Consider the following 15,965-nt stretch of genomic DNA (forward strand, 5'->3'; position numbering starts at 1 on the left):
AGGTTACGTTTGGATGTACACGAATCTTTGGTAGTCCCAACTCATTAGGCACTTCTTCAAAGTTTAACTGAAAAATGCAGGGGCAGGAAAGATGCTTAAACTATAGCCTTTGCCTTTACTCCCAAATATAGCTAGGAAGGAAAACCCAACTATTTAGGCTTTAACTGACAATATAAAGGTAACTAATAATAATTATAGCAATAGTAAAAGCTACAAAATACTGACATTCACTATTTATGCTGATTAGGAAGAATTTACTAACAGTTAAAATAGAGAAAATTGAATATTTGTGATATAACTATTGAGTAAATGTGATATTTTAAGCCAACATGTATTTAGAAAAAATAAAACAATAATGTGAACTGAAATGTAAAAATTAAGACTATATGTCTCACAACTGTTTGACATGCTAGTCTTTACTGCATTCAAAGAAGTATCAGGTGGCTGGAGAGATGGCTCAGTGGTTAAGAGCATTGACTGCTCTTCCAGAGGTCCTGAGTTCAATTCCCAGCAACCACATGGTGACTCACAACTATCTGTAATGGGATCACATGCCCTCTTCTGGTGTGTCTGAAGACAGCTACAGTGTACTTATATCTAATAAATAAATAAATCTAAAAAAAAAAAAAACCAAACAGAAGTACCAGTGAGGACTCTCAAAATATACAGCTTACTTGAGGGTGGAAGGACATGGGAGGGGCTAGATGGAGGAAAGAGATGTACTTTTATTAATCAGGACATATTTAAAATTAACATAGAACTTATTCACAAACAGGCCAAAGCACTGCAATAAGGCAAGAAACCTAGTCATACTCATAAGACAAGACATAACGGCAGTGGGTATAATTAAGCCTCCAATGTTGCTGCCAGGCAGGTAAGGACCATCCAAAGAGCTCCCAAATCTAGTGATGTAGACAAAAGTCAGTGTGAACAGGGATAGGGTTGGATGATAGAGCAGGAGGCCTTGTTTGCTCTGTGTAGAAGACAGCGAAGGAAACACAACTGACTCTTCACTGAGCATTTTTTCTAGGCTGTTTCACAATCTGATTCACTCTTTCTGGAAGTGTCTTCAGTTACAAGCTTTAGAGAAAAGAAGGTTATGTGTCACACTCATTTCTTGATGTACCATGGTCTCTGAAGGAACTAAGAGCATAGGTTTCTCTGTGTACTAATTCAATTATCAGCATGATATTGAACAACTTACAACTTTTTAAAGCCTATTGTAAAACAGTTACTATGATTAGATAAACATATTAAACACATGGAATGGAATGCCTGGCACATAGTAGGTGCTTAATAAATGTCAAATCCTTCTACAAGTAATAAGTAGCGTTATAAGAACATTACTGGATGTATAAAAGTATACATGCTGCACTATGTTATTTACTACACACAGAAATAGCACAAAAATCACAAGGGATTTGAATATTAAAGAAATATTAAGACATTAACAACATTTTCTGTGTAAATGATGGCTAGCTTCTCTTTGCAATGATAAAAGGCATAAGTTAAAGAAACAGATGACAGATTCTCTAATAGGTGAGACAGTTTTTCAAAATGAAACTGGAAGCTCAGTAGCACTTAATACCTATGAAGTTTCAGTCAAACACAGAACTACAATCCACAAAGGCTTCAGACCCTGGCTGCTGTATCCATGGAAACAAAGGCAGAACTCTTGAGATACAAGAGAGCTTTCAAACTGAATACATTAAGCAGGACACACTGAAGATCATGACTGCAGGATTTTGACCTTGGTTGGATTGTTAGGTTAGAAACTGTGCTGATCAGAAAGACGAAAAGGAACAATATTGTCTGGTATCCATTAGATCTGGAGTAAACTGGACTCACATACTGCCAATGGACTAGACCTGGTAACCTGACCAAAACCCTTAAATACATGCATAGCTTATGGAGCAATCAATTCCACTTCTGGAAATGCATCCTAAAGGAAGAATTAAACAGGAACATGGTGGCACACTGGCTTCAGAGCATTCAGTTGTTTAGTAATATTAATAGCAAAAACCCTCAGATGCAAATGGAAATAGCCAAAGCCTAAAACCAATATAACACTACCACAACAAAAATTTGATTAAATTAGCCAAGATACATACAGATGTTCAAATAATATGAAGATATTTACCAGTGCAAATGCACATGCTATAATAAATTTTCTTCTACTACCACATTTCAAAACCAGTATAGAAGAGCACGTTAGTGTTGCCCGTTTCCTAAAATGTGTAAAATGTCCGGAGGGCTGCCCTTTCAGAGTGGGAGCAAGGCTCTTCATTTCTTTTACTTGCAGTTTAATTTTTTCTATATCTTGTTTTGCACTTTTGAAGAGGGAAAAAACAAAAACTTAGATTTTTCCAAAGCTTAAAATCTTCTCATGACAAAAAATAAAAGTAAATTGAATCAGAACGGAATATGGAAATGAGGTCCCCTGTTCCTACTTACCTTATATGCAGGCATGACAGCATGGCAGTGGTGCCACCACCAAATACCCATACAGTAAAAAACACGATCAGAAGTGTGGTGCTGAACATCATTTGTCGTGCGTAAGTGGCAGTATCTCGAATGGCCAAGGCAAATGCCATTGCACCACGAAGACCTACAGGGAATACAAGTGCATCTTCAATAACTCACCACTGGCGCAAGAGATATAAAACATAACCTCAATACTTGGCAACATAGAAAATATGAAATAAATACTGATATAAAGAATGATCAGCAGATTTAGCATATAATACTGACTTTCACTGATTGGTTTAATTTTTCAGACAGGGTTTTACTAATGTAGCCCAGGCTGTTCTCAATTTCACAGTCCTCACGCATTAGTGACCCAAGTGCTGGGAGTGCATGGATCTGCTACCACACCTACCTTGATCTCTAAAAAACTCTTTACCATTTAGTAATTTATGTATAGTGAATTCAGTTTCTACAGTTTTGATGATGCATAGAAGGGTGTGACCACTGCCACAATCAAGACTGAGCATTTTGCTCTTCCTGTGCAAACTACTTTGTGCTGCCTGTTAGCCCAAACTCTTCATCACCCTGACCTGCTCTCCATCACTATTATTTTGTCTTTTTAAAACATATGTTATCAATGGAATCATATATAGAAATTTTAAGGCTGGCTTCTTTCATTTAACATAACACTTCTGGGACTCATCCATGCCACGATGTGAATAAATGTTTGTTTTTATTATTTAGTGCTTTTTCCACAGCACAGATTTATCAGGTCCTTCCCTGCCCCATTTTCCCATTGAAATACAGACAAATGCCAGGTCTGGTGGTACAGATCACTAAAATCCCAATTACATGGGAAGCTGAGGCAGGAGAGTCACAAATAAATTCAAAGCTTGTTTGAATTATAGAGTATAAGTCTGAATAACTTAGACTCCATGTTAAAAAGCAAAATGTTGCTGGGCAGTGGTGGCATGTGCCTTTAATCCCAGCACTTGAAAAGCAGAGGCAGGCAGATCTTTGTGAAATATGAGGTCAGCCTGGTCTACAAATTGAGCTTCAGGATAGTCAGGGCTACCTAGAAAAACCTTGTCTCGAAAAAAAAAAAAAAAAAAAAAAACAGCAACAACAACAACAACAAAGCAAAATGTTTTCTAAAGGCGAGAGGCTGGGGAAATATAAATCTAGATGATATTGATATAGATATCTGAATGGTAGATTTTTTTGCTTGGTATGCATGGGTTAGGTTACTAGGTTCAATCCCAGGACTGAATAGGAAAACAAGTAAGTTATTTTTCAGGGTTTTAGCCATTATGGCTAGAACTGCTATCAATATTCATTTACAGGTTTTTCTATCAAAATGTATTCATCTTTAACTTCTTTACTTTGTGTGACATAATTTGTAACCAATGAAGCAGCATTTGAAAAGTCCCCACAGAAAGCAACAGGAGAAGATAAGAAGAATTTTCTATTTGAGGATGCAGTTTCAGTGCTTCTGACTCTTCCAAATGGTAGACTAAAAGGTAGACACAAGAGGAAATTGAAACTTACCAGCAAACATCATCATGTGTTGAAAATTTGATCCAATCTTACTTCTTCTACCCAAATTAAGTAAGAGAGACAAGGGATAAATATTGGCAGCTCTTCCCAAGAAAATAGCAATCTAAAATCATCAAGAGGTTAAGGATCATTTCCTTTACCAATGTTAATTTAAACTATACATTCAAGATGGTGAGCAAGCACTCTGTTTATCGTATCTACACAGCATCTGGAATACTGTCAGTATGACTGGCCAACTGGCACTTGAATTGAAATAATCACCATATGGTTAGTTGCTACCAAACTGGATAGTGCATGTCAAGCATGCAGGAAATTCATGTAGTGAAGAAAGGAGTGTATAAAAGTGGACCTTCTCCATTACAACATCACAAACTCATTCACTTCCACTGCAGTGTTGAGAGGATGAAGGGAATGTTGACTGTCCTCTTCCTTTCTAATAATACAAAAAAGGGCAGCTCAGCCACTTCATGCTGCTGCAATTCCTGCAGAGCCTAGCTGGCTCTCATGGAATGTACATTTCCAACCTGCAAAAAAGTTTAGTTTTCATGTCAGTTCGATGGGTCTTCACCAAGAAACAGTTTTGGTGTCTTTTTCTACAGAAAGCTGTGCTTTGTAACGGTAAATTTTACTGCAGGGTTTGCAGTGCCAACCCTACATTTACTGAAAGGAGTAGAAAGGGAAATGTAATATTCAAAGCAAAGCATCATGGTCTAAACAGTGCTGGTGTAAAAAGTATTCAAGGAGAGTGCAGTTGTTAAGGCCAAAGGCAAAGGAACTGCATGTAAGAATTATATACTCACTAGCTGGGCATTAGAAGTAGAAGCAGGAGGGAAGGAATGCAAAGTTGGCCTTGGCTAAAGAGGAAGTTTGAAGCTAGCCTAGGCTACATGAGACCCCATCTGAAAAATAGCAAATGAAAAACCAAGAAGAGAGAAAAATGCTATATGGACTGATGGAGTTGATTTCCAAGGAAATAGTAGTTAGCAATACTAGCATTCTCATATAGCCATGTACCGCATAAGAATTCATGGAAAGAAAGAGTGCTCACATCATGGTAGTCCCATCTAATTATAATGGAGCTAAAGGTTCTTTTTGCCTAATGACATCACAATGACGTTTATGTGTCTATGCTGATGCTGACACAAATAGATCTACTTACTGTCCTGTCACTCATATATAAGAGCAGCACATAAAATCTGGTAATAAGGGACTGTTACATTTGTTTACATGTTTACTATATTATACTTTCTGTCATTATTTTAGTGCATTCGTTCTACTTAGCAAACAAAAAGTTAGGGCAAAGAAGCTGGCTCAGTAGATAGAGGTGTTTGCTGCTAAGCCTGAAAACCTTAGGTCACTTCCTGGGACCCACACAGTGGAAGGAGAGAACTGAGTCTTGAAAGCTGTCCTCTGACATCCACACGTATCTTCGTGGCATGTGTAAAAAATATTTTACTGTGAAACAATGCTGTTACGCCAGCAACAGCCCTGTATATCTTATGTTTATCAAGTGACCTAACTGAATCAATAAGCTTTTTTCAATAACTGATTTATATCATGGAGATTTATGTAAATATGATGCTTACACAATGACAAAACTGCCTGACAACACATTTTCTCAAATATATCCCTACTTTTAAGCAGCATATGACATATACTGCAACTGAACAACTAAATAATTAGATGGAAGTGCCGGCAGTTGAGTTCTTTATGGTGGGACAGAAATGTACAGACCAACAAGGGAAGATGGTTGGCTGATTAACAGCAATAGGTTACAGTTGGAGATAGCAGTACAAACTCATGATGGGAGATTCAGACAGTTACAAACAGAAATGCTTACAGACATGTGTGTGCGCACATGATGTACTATGTACCTTCCTCTGTCCATGGACACAGTCTGGAAGAAAGAACACCTAGTGTCCTAAACACACCCAAGGACCAGATCTTGCTTTCCAATACCATTTTTCCCAATAAAAGAAACCAGAGATCCTTGGAGAAATGGACAGTTCTTGGGCTACAGTGGAAAGTGCATGAGATGAACAGAAGCACTTTGTAGTTCCAGAAAGTGAGGAAGTGTTAAAAACATTCCCAGACCACGATGACAAGGCATCAAATGGAAGCAGGGTTCTGTACTATCTTCATTATTCCTTTTGTAAATATAAAATGGAGTAAAATGACATTTTTTCCTCAAAAGCAACTCTATTAAGGAAAAAAGAAAAGGTACCGGCAGCAGTAACACATGGGAGGCAGGTGGCAGCGCTGCTAGCTTTCAAAAGCCCGTACCCCCTCCTGTCCTCTAAGTACAAGACCCTCCTCCCTTTTAGCTCAGACTCTGGAGAACTCAGCCACCCAGATAAAGAGTACGATTCTAAGCTTCCCTTGTAGGTAGCTGTTGCCAACGTTGTTATGTACAAGTGGTATGTACACTTCTAGGCAGTGCCCTTAGAGGTAATTAGGAAGCACAAGGGTCAGATGCCACAAACTACAAGAACGCAGCCAACTCCCTAAGGAAAACAGCACCAAGACTGCCTGCGTTCCTAACAATTCTCCTGGTCACACGAGCTTAGACTTTTACACATGAAATAAACTTCTGTCTCTTTTAACTCATTTAAACCTGGGTTCATTGGAGTTGTTGTCATATAACCCTGGCTACCAGAGACAGGGCATCTTGGGCCTGTGAAGAATCATTTTCACAGATTCTTTCTTTATTGACAATTTTAAATCCTAACAGACTCAGAAACCTTGTGACCAATTTAACCTTATTTGTAGATTAACTACTATAGATTAAACAACTGGGATTATTTAAAAAAAAAAAAAAACAACTTTCAAATAGCTCTGAAGCTCCTGAACTCACACTTGTCTTCTGGCTAAGGCTCCTCTTACTGACAGGAGATTTGTTGTTTTTCTGTAAACTGAAGAATGGCATTTGAGTAAAAGCTCCCTTTTCTAACATAGATTTCACACACTGTCTGATTCTTTTGAGAATCCCTTAGTTAAGCACTCATTGTCTGGGTACACATTTCAGGGTTAACTATTGCGCTCCCTGGGATCTTCAGTGCAAAGGCCTCCCTCTGATGCTCAGCCCCCTTCTTCCTCCACTCTACTTCTTCTCCACGTGTTAGACACAAACACTCTTCCTGAAACCTACATCTATTTTGCTCTTTTCTGTTTCCAGTGAACTCTCTCAAAGAAACCACAAACCTCAAGGGACACAATGTTTCTTTGTTTTCTGTGTTTACTGCTAAGTCTTCCTGGACAAAGACACAGGACATGGGAGATTGGTATCTTTGTAAGTATCTATTCCTCGAAGTTAAACCGGCCACCATTTAATGCTGTCCAACCATACTGCAGTTCTTTGGTCAACTCTCTATGAATTTTCCATGACTATTTCAAAAACTTTCTCTCTACCTTTCCCCAAACTCCTATCTATTGGAGCCAGCCCTCAAGATGGTCCCTAATGCCCCGACCTTGTGTTATATAGGACTTATAGCCTTTGCAATCCCTACTTATGCTATACCATGGTTGGTCTGTGTTACCAGCAGAATACTGCAGAAGTGATCATGAGATTCACCTCCAACATTACTCTATAAAAGGCACCTTGGCTTCCATTCTTGGACTATTTTGGCTCACTCACTCTGGGGAATCCAAGCCAAAACTTCTCCCGTGGATAGGTCCTGCAGAAAGATGATCCTTTCTGTGGACTGCCATGTGGCTGAGGTTGGCACAGCTCCTCCAGGCCTAGGTAAGTCCTCATCAGCATACCAGAAAACCATGTCACTACAGGCTCCTGTGAGGCTGTGGAGCTGGAGTCACCCAGCTAAGATAGCCAAGGGTTCTTAACCTGCATAGACCATGTAAGGTAAAGAGTAAGTTTCTAGATCATCTCTTGCATAACAAATAACTTGTATACCATGCTATTCAATTCTCAGCAGGTAATATCACTTCCTACTTGATGAAAATAGAAGCCATCAGCTTGGAACTCCACTTTCTCTCCATACCTCCTTCACCAACTGGAAAAGCCACCATGATCAGAGTCCAGTTCCTCTGTACTTCAGAGGCCATCTGAACCCATCTTGTCATGACGTTGTCTTTCATGTTCTCAGATTCTTCCTTTCAAGTTGGTTTTAACTTTTTATTTATTTTATTATATTTATTTATTCATGCCACAACACAAGTGTGGAGGTCAGAAGCCAATGTGGAGGAGACAGTTTTCAACTTCCCCCCACGGGTCCCAAGGAATTAAACTAAGACTGTCAGCCATGGTAGTAATCATCTTTACTCTCAGAGCTACTTTGCTGGTCCCTCAAGTTAGCTTTCAAGGTAAAAATGCTCATTCACATGAAACAGAGAAAAGTGTGGGAAGATGTCTGACACATTGCCTTGTGGCACAGACTCTAACTCTTCCCAAACTCAAGCTTGCTCTCCTGTAGTAACTGGAGAGTGCTTGTTCCTTCTGTTGTGCTGTGCTAGAGATGGAAGTCAGAGCTTGCCCAAAGGGAAGCAGCTTCCCTACATTGCTCCACTGCTCCATTTTCAAATTTGACTTTGAGACAGGGTTGGTGATGACAGCCTCTCAGTTCAGTTCTTCCCGCCTTCACGGGGATTACAGTTTACCTGGCACATGGCTGGCTTAGGACAAATATTTTTACCTTTGAGATTGGCAAAGCAGTAGGAGACTTTTCTGTCATTTCACTCTGCCAATATTTTTTGTGGAATAAATTTCAAATGGAAACAGAGCAGAAAAAAGATGAGAATGGAACTGGGAAGAACATTGACATCCTTACTTATTTCTCAGAAAGAACCTTCTGCAATGCAATATTTTATCAATCACATGCCTAAAACCACGGGAAGGTCTCCAAACAGACACATGATAAAGGATACGAATGCTCCTACGACAAATGTTGGGTTAAAGACGTGATTCTGGAAGGTGAACAGCGTCAGCCCCATGTAGGAAAAGATGAAATTCTCCGCTAAAAAATTGAGAAGCTCAAACAACTGAAATGAAATTGAAAAGGCTCCAGTAAGTAAGCATCATACTATGACAACCTGAGTAACAAACATTTATTTCATATATGTACAGATCATATATACTTCTGGAAGCATATGGCTCACATGTAGAGGTGGCATTTCCAAACCCACAGAAAGAGCCAGAAACATAATGGTATCACATTCCTTCATCAGCACCCTTCTCACAGTTCCCTTCATCAATTACCTACTCCTCCAAACCCAGCATTGCTTTTTGAATACCCCAGCCTAGCTTTCATCACTTTAAATGTGATTTGAAACCTAAATGGTAAGCCCTTCATACCCACTTCTCATCTCCAACGAGCGAGTTGCTCTTAAAATGAGTTTCAAGATGATGTCCTTAAGAGAGGCCCATTGGACTTGCAAACTTTATATGCCCCAGTACAGGGGAATGCCAGGGCCAGGGGAATGGGAATGGGTGGGTAGGGAAGTGGGTGGGGGGGTATGGGGGACTTTTGGGACAGCATTGGAAATGTAATTGAGGAAAATACGTAATAAAAAAAAAGATGATGTCCTTTATAAGCTAGAGAACACAGTTCAACTTCTTTTGCCCTGGCAGAAGATGCTGCATGATCACTGTCATATCACTGGTGTGTTGTCACCTTTACTTTCTCACTAACACTCCTAAAATTTAACAGGGCTTCTCTAGGATAGTATGTACTCACCACCCTCCCGATGCCTGCTGGAGCCCATTTATTCACTTCACGGTTACTATAGCAACAGTACAGGAACTTCTAACAAAGTGAAAGCCCTCCATAAACTCTACATTTCCTTGATCTTTCCCAGGAGTCATCTGCCCCACCACAATAGGAAAGAGATAGAAGAACCTGCGCTCAGGAGTCTGAATGCCTAGGCTTAAACCATACCTTCCCCACTTGCTGGCTCTATGGCTTTGAACAAGTTAGCTAATGCTTTTGTTTGTTTGTTTGTTTGTTTGTTTGTTTGTTTGGAGGAAAGTCTTAGAACAGTCTTACTATGTAGCTTAGGGTGGCCTTGAACTCCAGATGGTCCTGCTCCTAATTCCTAAGTCCATGTGTTTGCCTATATGTGTTGTGTATATGAATATAGGCACATGTGTTACAGCACACAAGTGAAGGTCAGAGTCAATCTTGAGTGTTAACCCTTGGCTTGTCTGAGACAGGGTCTTGGTTGATTTTTTTTCCCCCTGTGGAAAGCAGGCTAGCTGACTGCCAGGCTTCAGAAGATTTTCTTGTCTCTACTTCGCATCTTCTTTTAGGAACACTGGGATTACAGACACATGTCATGCATCTAACATATACATGCATTCTGGATATTTGAACTCAGGTCAGCACATTTGCACAGCAAGTACTTTTACCCCTGAGCCATCTCCCCAGTTCCCAGGTATTTCTATTATAGATATACACCACACACCTACCTTACTCTTTTCAAAATGTTTTTATAGAGAGTTGGAGTGTCTGGGTATATAGCTCAATAGTAGAGCACTTGCCCACCAAATAAGAGACCCTGGGTTCTATCCCCAGAACTTAACAAAAAAGCACAGTAGGCTTACTACCAAAAATAAGAACGAACATTAAAATAAGTATTTATTTTCTATATTCTTATTCCTATTTGCTTGTTTAATGGCAATAAGTATGGTTTCTTTCCCTTTTACTGTGGGCCTGATTACAGTACTAAGTAAAGGCTCCATGCATACTATCACATTTTAATCTTATGAGTCAGGACAAAGCTGAAACACAAAGAAATTCTTTAACTTCTTCCTGATCACACAGCCACAAAATAGAAGAATCAGTGTTCTCTTGCGGATCTAGAGTCTTAGCAATAACTCTGAACAAAGAGGCTGGCAAAACCCAGTGGCTGCCAGAGAGTAAATATTTGAGGTTTTACAAGCACAAGGTCTATGCCACAATCTATTATAGGCAGTTTAGCACAAAAGCAGTCGTAGGCTCTGTGTATGTGTGTGTTTGTTTGTGCATGCACATACATGTCTGTGTTTTCTTTATGCTAGTTTCAAATCACCAACAAGGCTGGAAGCTCTTAGCTTGCTCTTTTTATGCCCTATCTTGCTACCTAAAACAAGACCTAGCTATTTTTCTTCTGTACACTAAGTGTACTAAATTATTTGGCAAAAGAGATTTGTAACCTCCATGTAAATGCTCTAGAGTGGGAGCCTAACTTCCTCTGGAGTGTTAGGAAAAGTATACTAACTTTGTGGCTCCAGGACAGAGCGAAGGGAAAGGGTGGGAGGGGGGAAGAGGATGGAAGGAGGAAGTAGAAAAGGGAGGGCAAGGGAGGGAGGGAGAGGGAAGAAGGATAGAGAGAGAAAGAGAGCTATTTTGCTTTAGTATTGAGCCTTTCTAGACTCAACGTACCTTCTAGCCTTCTGCAACACGGGAAGTTCCTGGTTCTCACTACAGCCCTCATGTATGCACTATTGTAGACATTACATTTTGTTTGTGAATTTGTTTTCTATATCTCTTAAGAGTGGAAAATGATATGTCTAGTGCCTAATTCCTTCATAATTCTTTTCAGGTAGCCTGCTCATGCAGTGCCCAGTCAATGACAGTCCTGAGGCTCCTGGAAGCAGCAGCATTGCAGGGCCTGAATGAAGACTTCAGGAAGCTTAGTATCTGCGTAGTTTAGTAGATCCCAATAAGAAATTAACCTTTTCTATATTGTACAGGAAAAACTCTGATCAAGTCAGAGTGGGCCCTCAAATCGGTGCTCTTAGCAGCCACTGGGTTAGGGAGACACAAAGAGAAGAGGGAGTCAACTGGCTAGTTTAGAAGCCCAATAGTAACAGCACCTGGCTTCTCTGCTAACTGCTACGCTAGAAGCTGCTACCTGCCCCGTGTCAGTCCCAGTCATTTCCAGAGTCAAAGAAGAGAAGACATCATGTTGAAATGATCACAGATATTTAAGTTGAAAAAAACCTTTCATTTTTCTAAGAGGAGGAAAATTTCATTCGCTGATTATAAAGTTTTTCTTACCTGCTTTGTTCTATGCTGAGACTCTGTAGACAAATTATTGTACGTGTAATGTGCTTGTGTGATGCCACAAAACAATACTGCAACCACACCTGCAAAGACAGCAAAGTCCAATTCACAGAAAGGGAAACTGGATCCTAAGCATCTTATTTTACAGAAGGATATTCCATTTGTAGTGTAGACATTCTCATTTACTTCGACTTATTTTGTTGGGAAGAACCAATTGTTTTCATTGAAAGTCTTTTTTACATTTGAACCTCTAACCTGACTCCCAACCATAACAAGTATGTTCAAACTCTAAAGAAGTTGGTTCACTTGGAAAAGTGGCTCTCTAAGTGATTCCTCACAGGGACTTAAAATGCAAAGTGAGTTACCAACCTGTGAAACCCCATGCTTCCGCCAGAAGAAAGGTGCTCCAGGACATCAAGAAGAAAAGGCCTGTCTCCAACAGCTGGAACTCTCTCAGCTTTGTGAACTTTGTGACGTAAGACTGTTAAGCTTGCTAACAAGATCACATAATAATACACAACAGTGACTAGAAAAATAAGTCAACCCAAGGGAGTCATAAAAGTTATGGAAGGGCTCTTCGGCCTCTCTAACGTAAAAGACACAATAAAGAGGCTCCAATGATAAATTCTTGGAACAAAATCTTATGGAGTTCCCTCCTACCAGGAGAAAATCTCAAAAATTAGATGTTCCCATTGATTTATGGGTATGACATGCCTTGCCAGAATATAAATAATAAACGACAGAGACAGGAGCATCAGAATGAGGTACACTGTAACAATACTCTACTAACTTGTGTCCCAAAGCAAGACCCTCTTTCCATTATTACAATAATTTGCATTCATAAAAACTATGGAACTTCACAGTAATTAGATCTTCTAGCTTATCTGCAACACAAAGTATCCATTCCATGATGAAGAAATTGAGGCACTCCACTCCCTTATACTAATCTTTAAAAAAGCATACATAGGTAACAGTGCCAAGGTGTAATAAATCTAAGGCTAGATCTAGAGTCGGTTCATGAACGAGCACTGTAATAAATAATAAACACCTAGCCCTGGGGCTCTTGTACCAGAGAATAGATACAGCCTGAACCAGTTCCCACCAAAACCCTTTTACTGCCTTTTATGGCTCAGTTCACCTAGTAAAAAGTTCACTTATTAAAAATGTAGTATCTTCCAGCATAAAGCCAGAGGGTAGCAAACCAAGAGGATTCAGAAAGAATCACACATCTGTTTTGCATGAAAGTGTCTTAAAAGATTTCTAGATGGATGAAGCTGGAGAGATGGCTCAGTGGTTATGGGTACTTGCTGTTCTTCCAAAGGACCTTAGCTGGGTTTTAAGGGTGGCTTATAACCACCTGGACCTCCAGCCCTAGGGCATTCAATGTTCTCTGCTTCTGAGGATCAAAACTTCCCAGGCATCCTTAGCTCCATAGCAAAATCAAGACCAGCCTGAAATACATGTTTTAAGTCACTGAGCCCATGCAAAACAATAAAATTAATTAGGTGACATATTAACAAAGACTTTTGCTTCATTTTTCAGAAGAATTTCTTGGTTACCTGAACAAATGTGTCAGATACACATACATACACATAAATAAAAGTTCAAAAATAAATTTTAAAAAATGTTTTACAGCTAGAAACTTTGGAGCTTATTCAGGCTGACTCAACTTTTCCAACCTCCTACTGTCCTACACTGAGATCCAGAGTTCAAATATCAAAACCACTATCATATTTGTGTCTGCAAGGCAGGGGCCATGTTTGTTTCATCTTTGAGTCCCAGAACATGACATCTGGCATACAGCAGGCAATCAGCAAATATCTCCCAAATGAACATAAGAATTTGTTGTCTTGTGTTTCTTGTGGTTAGCTAATGACAGCATCAGGGCTAAAACCCAGGTCCCTTGGGCTCCCAGCTCAGGGCTCTGGTGAACAAAATTTGCAATTGAGAGAGACAGGATAAACACTTATTTTCTCACCAGGAACCATGCATTTTCTGTTTGTTCTATTAAACGAGGAGAGAAGAGTAACAGAGATGACCAACAGCACAAACGTCTTAGAGACTTTGGGGGTACTATTTACTTCACACCAATGTAATCTATAGCTTAAAAATTCATCCTCAAAGAGAAGTATGTCTAGTGGTATATGACAGCAAGAAGATAATGAATTTGAGGGCAGCTTTGGCTACCATAATAAGGATCCAGTCTCAAAAAAGGGAATAAAGGCTAAAGAAATAGCTCAGTGGTTAATAACACTGGCTGCCCTTACAGAGGACCTGGGTTTAGATCCCAGCACCTCCACCCTCAGTGGCTCACAACCGTATGTTAACTCCAATTCCAAGAGATCTACCATCCTCTTTTGGACTCTGGAGGCACCCCTGTACATTAGTGCACAGACATACATACAAACCAAACAGTCATAAACATAAGTGAATTAAAAACAAAAGGCAGGGGTAAGGGCCGCAAATACAGTTCCATTGGTAGAATGCTGTCCAGGCATGCACAAAGCCCTGGGTTTGAGCCTGAACACTGCATAAACTGGGTATGGTGGTGTATGCTGATATTTCTAGCTCTCCGGAGGAAGAAACAGGAGGATCAAAACTTCCCAGGCATCCTTAGCTCCATAGCAAAATCAATACCAGCCTGAAATACATGTTTTAAGTCACTGAGCCCATGCAAAACAATAAAATTCATTAGGTAACATATTAGCAAAGACCTTTGCTTCATTTTTCAGAACAACTTCTTGGCTAAAAGGTTAATAACTATAAAAACAATTCTAGTCATGGGAATAGGAAAAAACATGCCTCATTAAACTACCTTGGTAGGTTAATAAGAAAAAAATAAATGCAACAAAAGGATATTAAAGCTGTCACCACGCCTGTTGCAGCACCCATTGCAAAAGATCCACTGAAGATCCCAAGGAAGATTCCAATAGATTTGAACATGGCTGTAACATCAAAGGTGTGGCTGTTGTCTCCGGCTGGCTGGTATGCCACTATTGAGCTACAAAAGGAAAGGTTATTTTCAACCACATTGTATTTGGTTCCTCTTATGGGAAAAATGAAGGATCTTTCCAACTTTCAAAATGACAGAATCACTAAATGCCTATCACTATTTATCCATTTAGGCAAATGGGACTGAAAAGGCCTTCCAAGGAATTAGGATCCACTCTGGAGTATTTTGAGCATACCCAGGTGGGACCCTACAGCCTACACTTCAGAAAGAGTCACTCCACTCGGTACCAAAGCAAGCCAGACAATTCAAAGGGACACTCTCTGTCTTGAACTTAAAGTCCAAACCTGGTCTTAAAAAGCTTCTTTTATAACAGTCATCTTAGGAAGCGGCAATGAGCAAGAGAACTACTCTTGCCAGCAGGTCTCTGCCAACAGTGCTTACTGTTACTGAATCAGTTCTCAGTTCAGTTCATTAATGCACCAGCTTCATGACAAGTACAGATTCAAGCCATTCAAAGGAAAGGAAGGAACACACATTTCTAAGAAATAATGAGTTCACAGATTAAATTAGCATGGGAGATATGAAAACCACTTGTTATATGTTAATCTGTTCATTTAAGACCACACAGTATGATGTCCTAACTAGTATCTATTTTATTAAAGCACAACATCAATTTCTAGTAACAACATTAAGAAATTTCTGACAATCTGAATTGAAATCTTTACATATTTTTTGTTTCAATGCTGAAAGTAACTGGATCACTTTGGAACTATGCTTTGACAAACATGAAATGGCCTTTAACAGCATAAGTCCCAACATTGTAAGTGTGATATGACTATGCTCTGTAATGTTAAAACAGACCTTGCCAGGAGTAAGACATACTTCTTCTCTACAGTAACCTTCATCCTCTTTGATAATATTTACAAAATATTGTAATCAAACAAAACATGGATTCTTTGCCTTCTGAGATTGCTCTCTTTGGATTAGTC

General features: G+C 39.5%; 1 protein-coding gene across 2 annotated transcripts in view; it reads right to left on the minus strand.

Annotated features, from left to right (window-relative positions):
* The window catches only part of Slc9a6 (solute carrier family 9 member A6), a 52,334-nt gene that overhangs the window by 13,231 nt on the left and 23,138 nt on the right, over positions 1–15,965 (minus strand). For both annotated transcript variants that reach the window (XM_021152678.3, XM_029473306.2), the window contains exons 7-12: positions 14,883–15,024; positions 12,393–12,498; positions 12,018–12,106; positions 8,905–9,018; positions 4,015–4,126; positions 2,455–2,608 (exon numbers count right to left, since the gene is read on the minus strand). In XM_021152678.3, coding sequence (XP_021008337.1) covers positions 2,455–2,608; positions 4,015–4,126; positions 8,905–9,018; positions 12,018–12,106; positions 12,393–12,498; positions 14,883–15,024 — 717 coding nt within the window. The remainder of the gene's footprint in view (positions 1–2,454; positions 2,609–4,014; positions 4,127–8,904; positions 9,019–12,017; positions 12,107–12,392; positions 12,499–14,882; positions 15,025–15,965) is intronic.

The sequence above is a fragment of the Mus caroli genome, unplaced genomic scaffold, assembly GCF_978045245.1.
Source record: "Mus caroli unplaced genomic scaffold, Mus_caroli_1 scaffold_5, whole genome shotgun sequence".
NCBI lineage: Eukaryota > Metazoa > Chordata > Mammalia > Rodentia > Muridae > Mus > Mus caroli.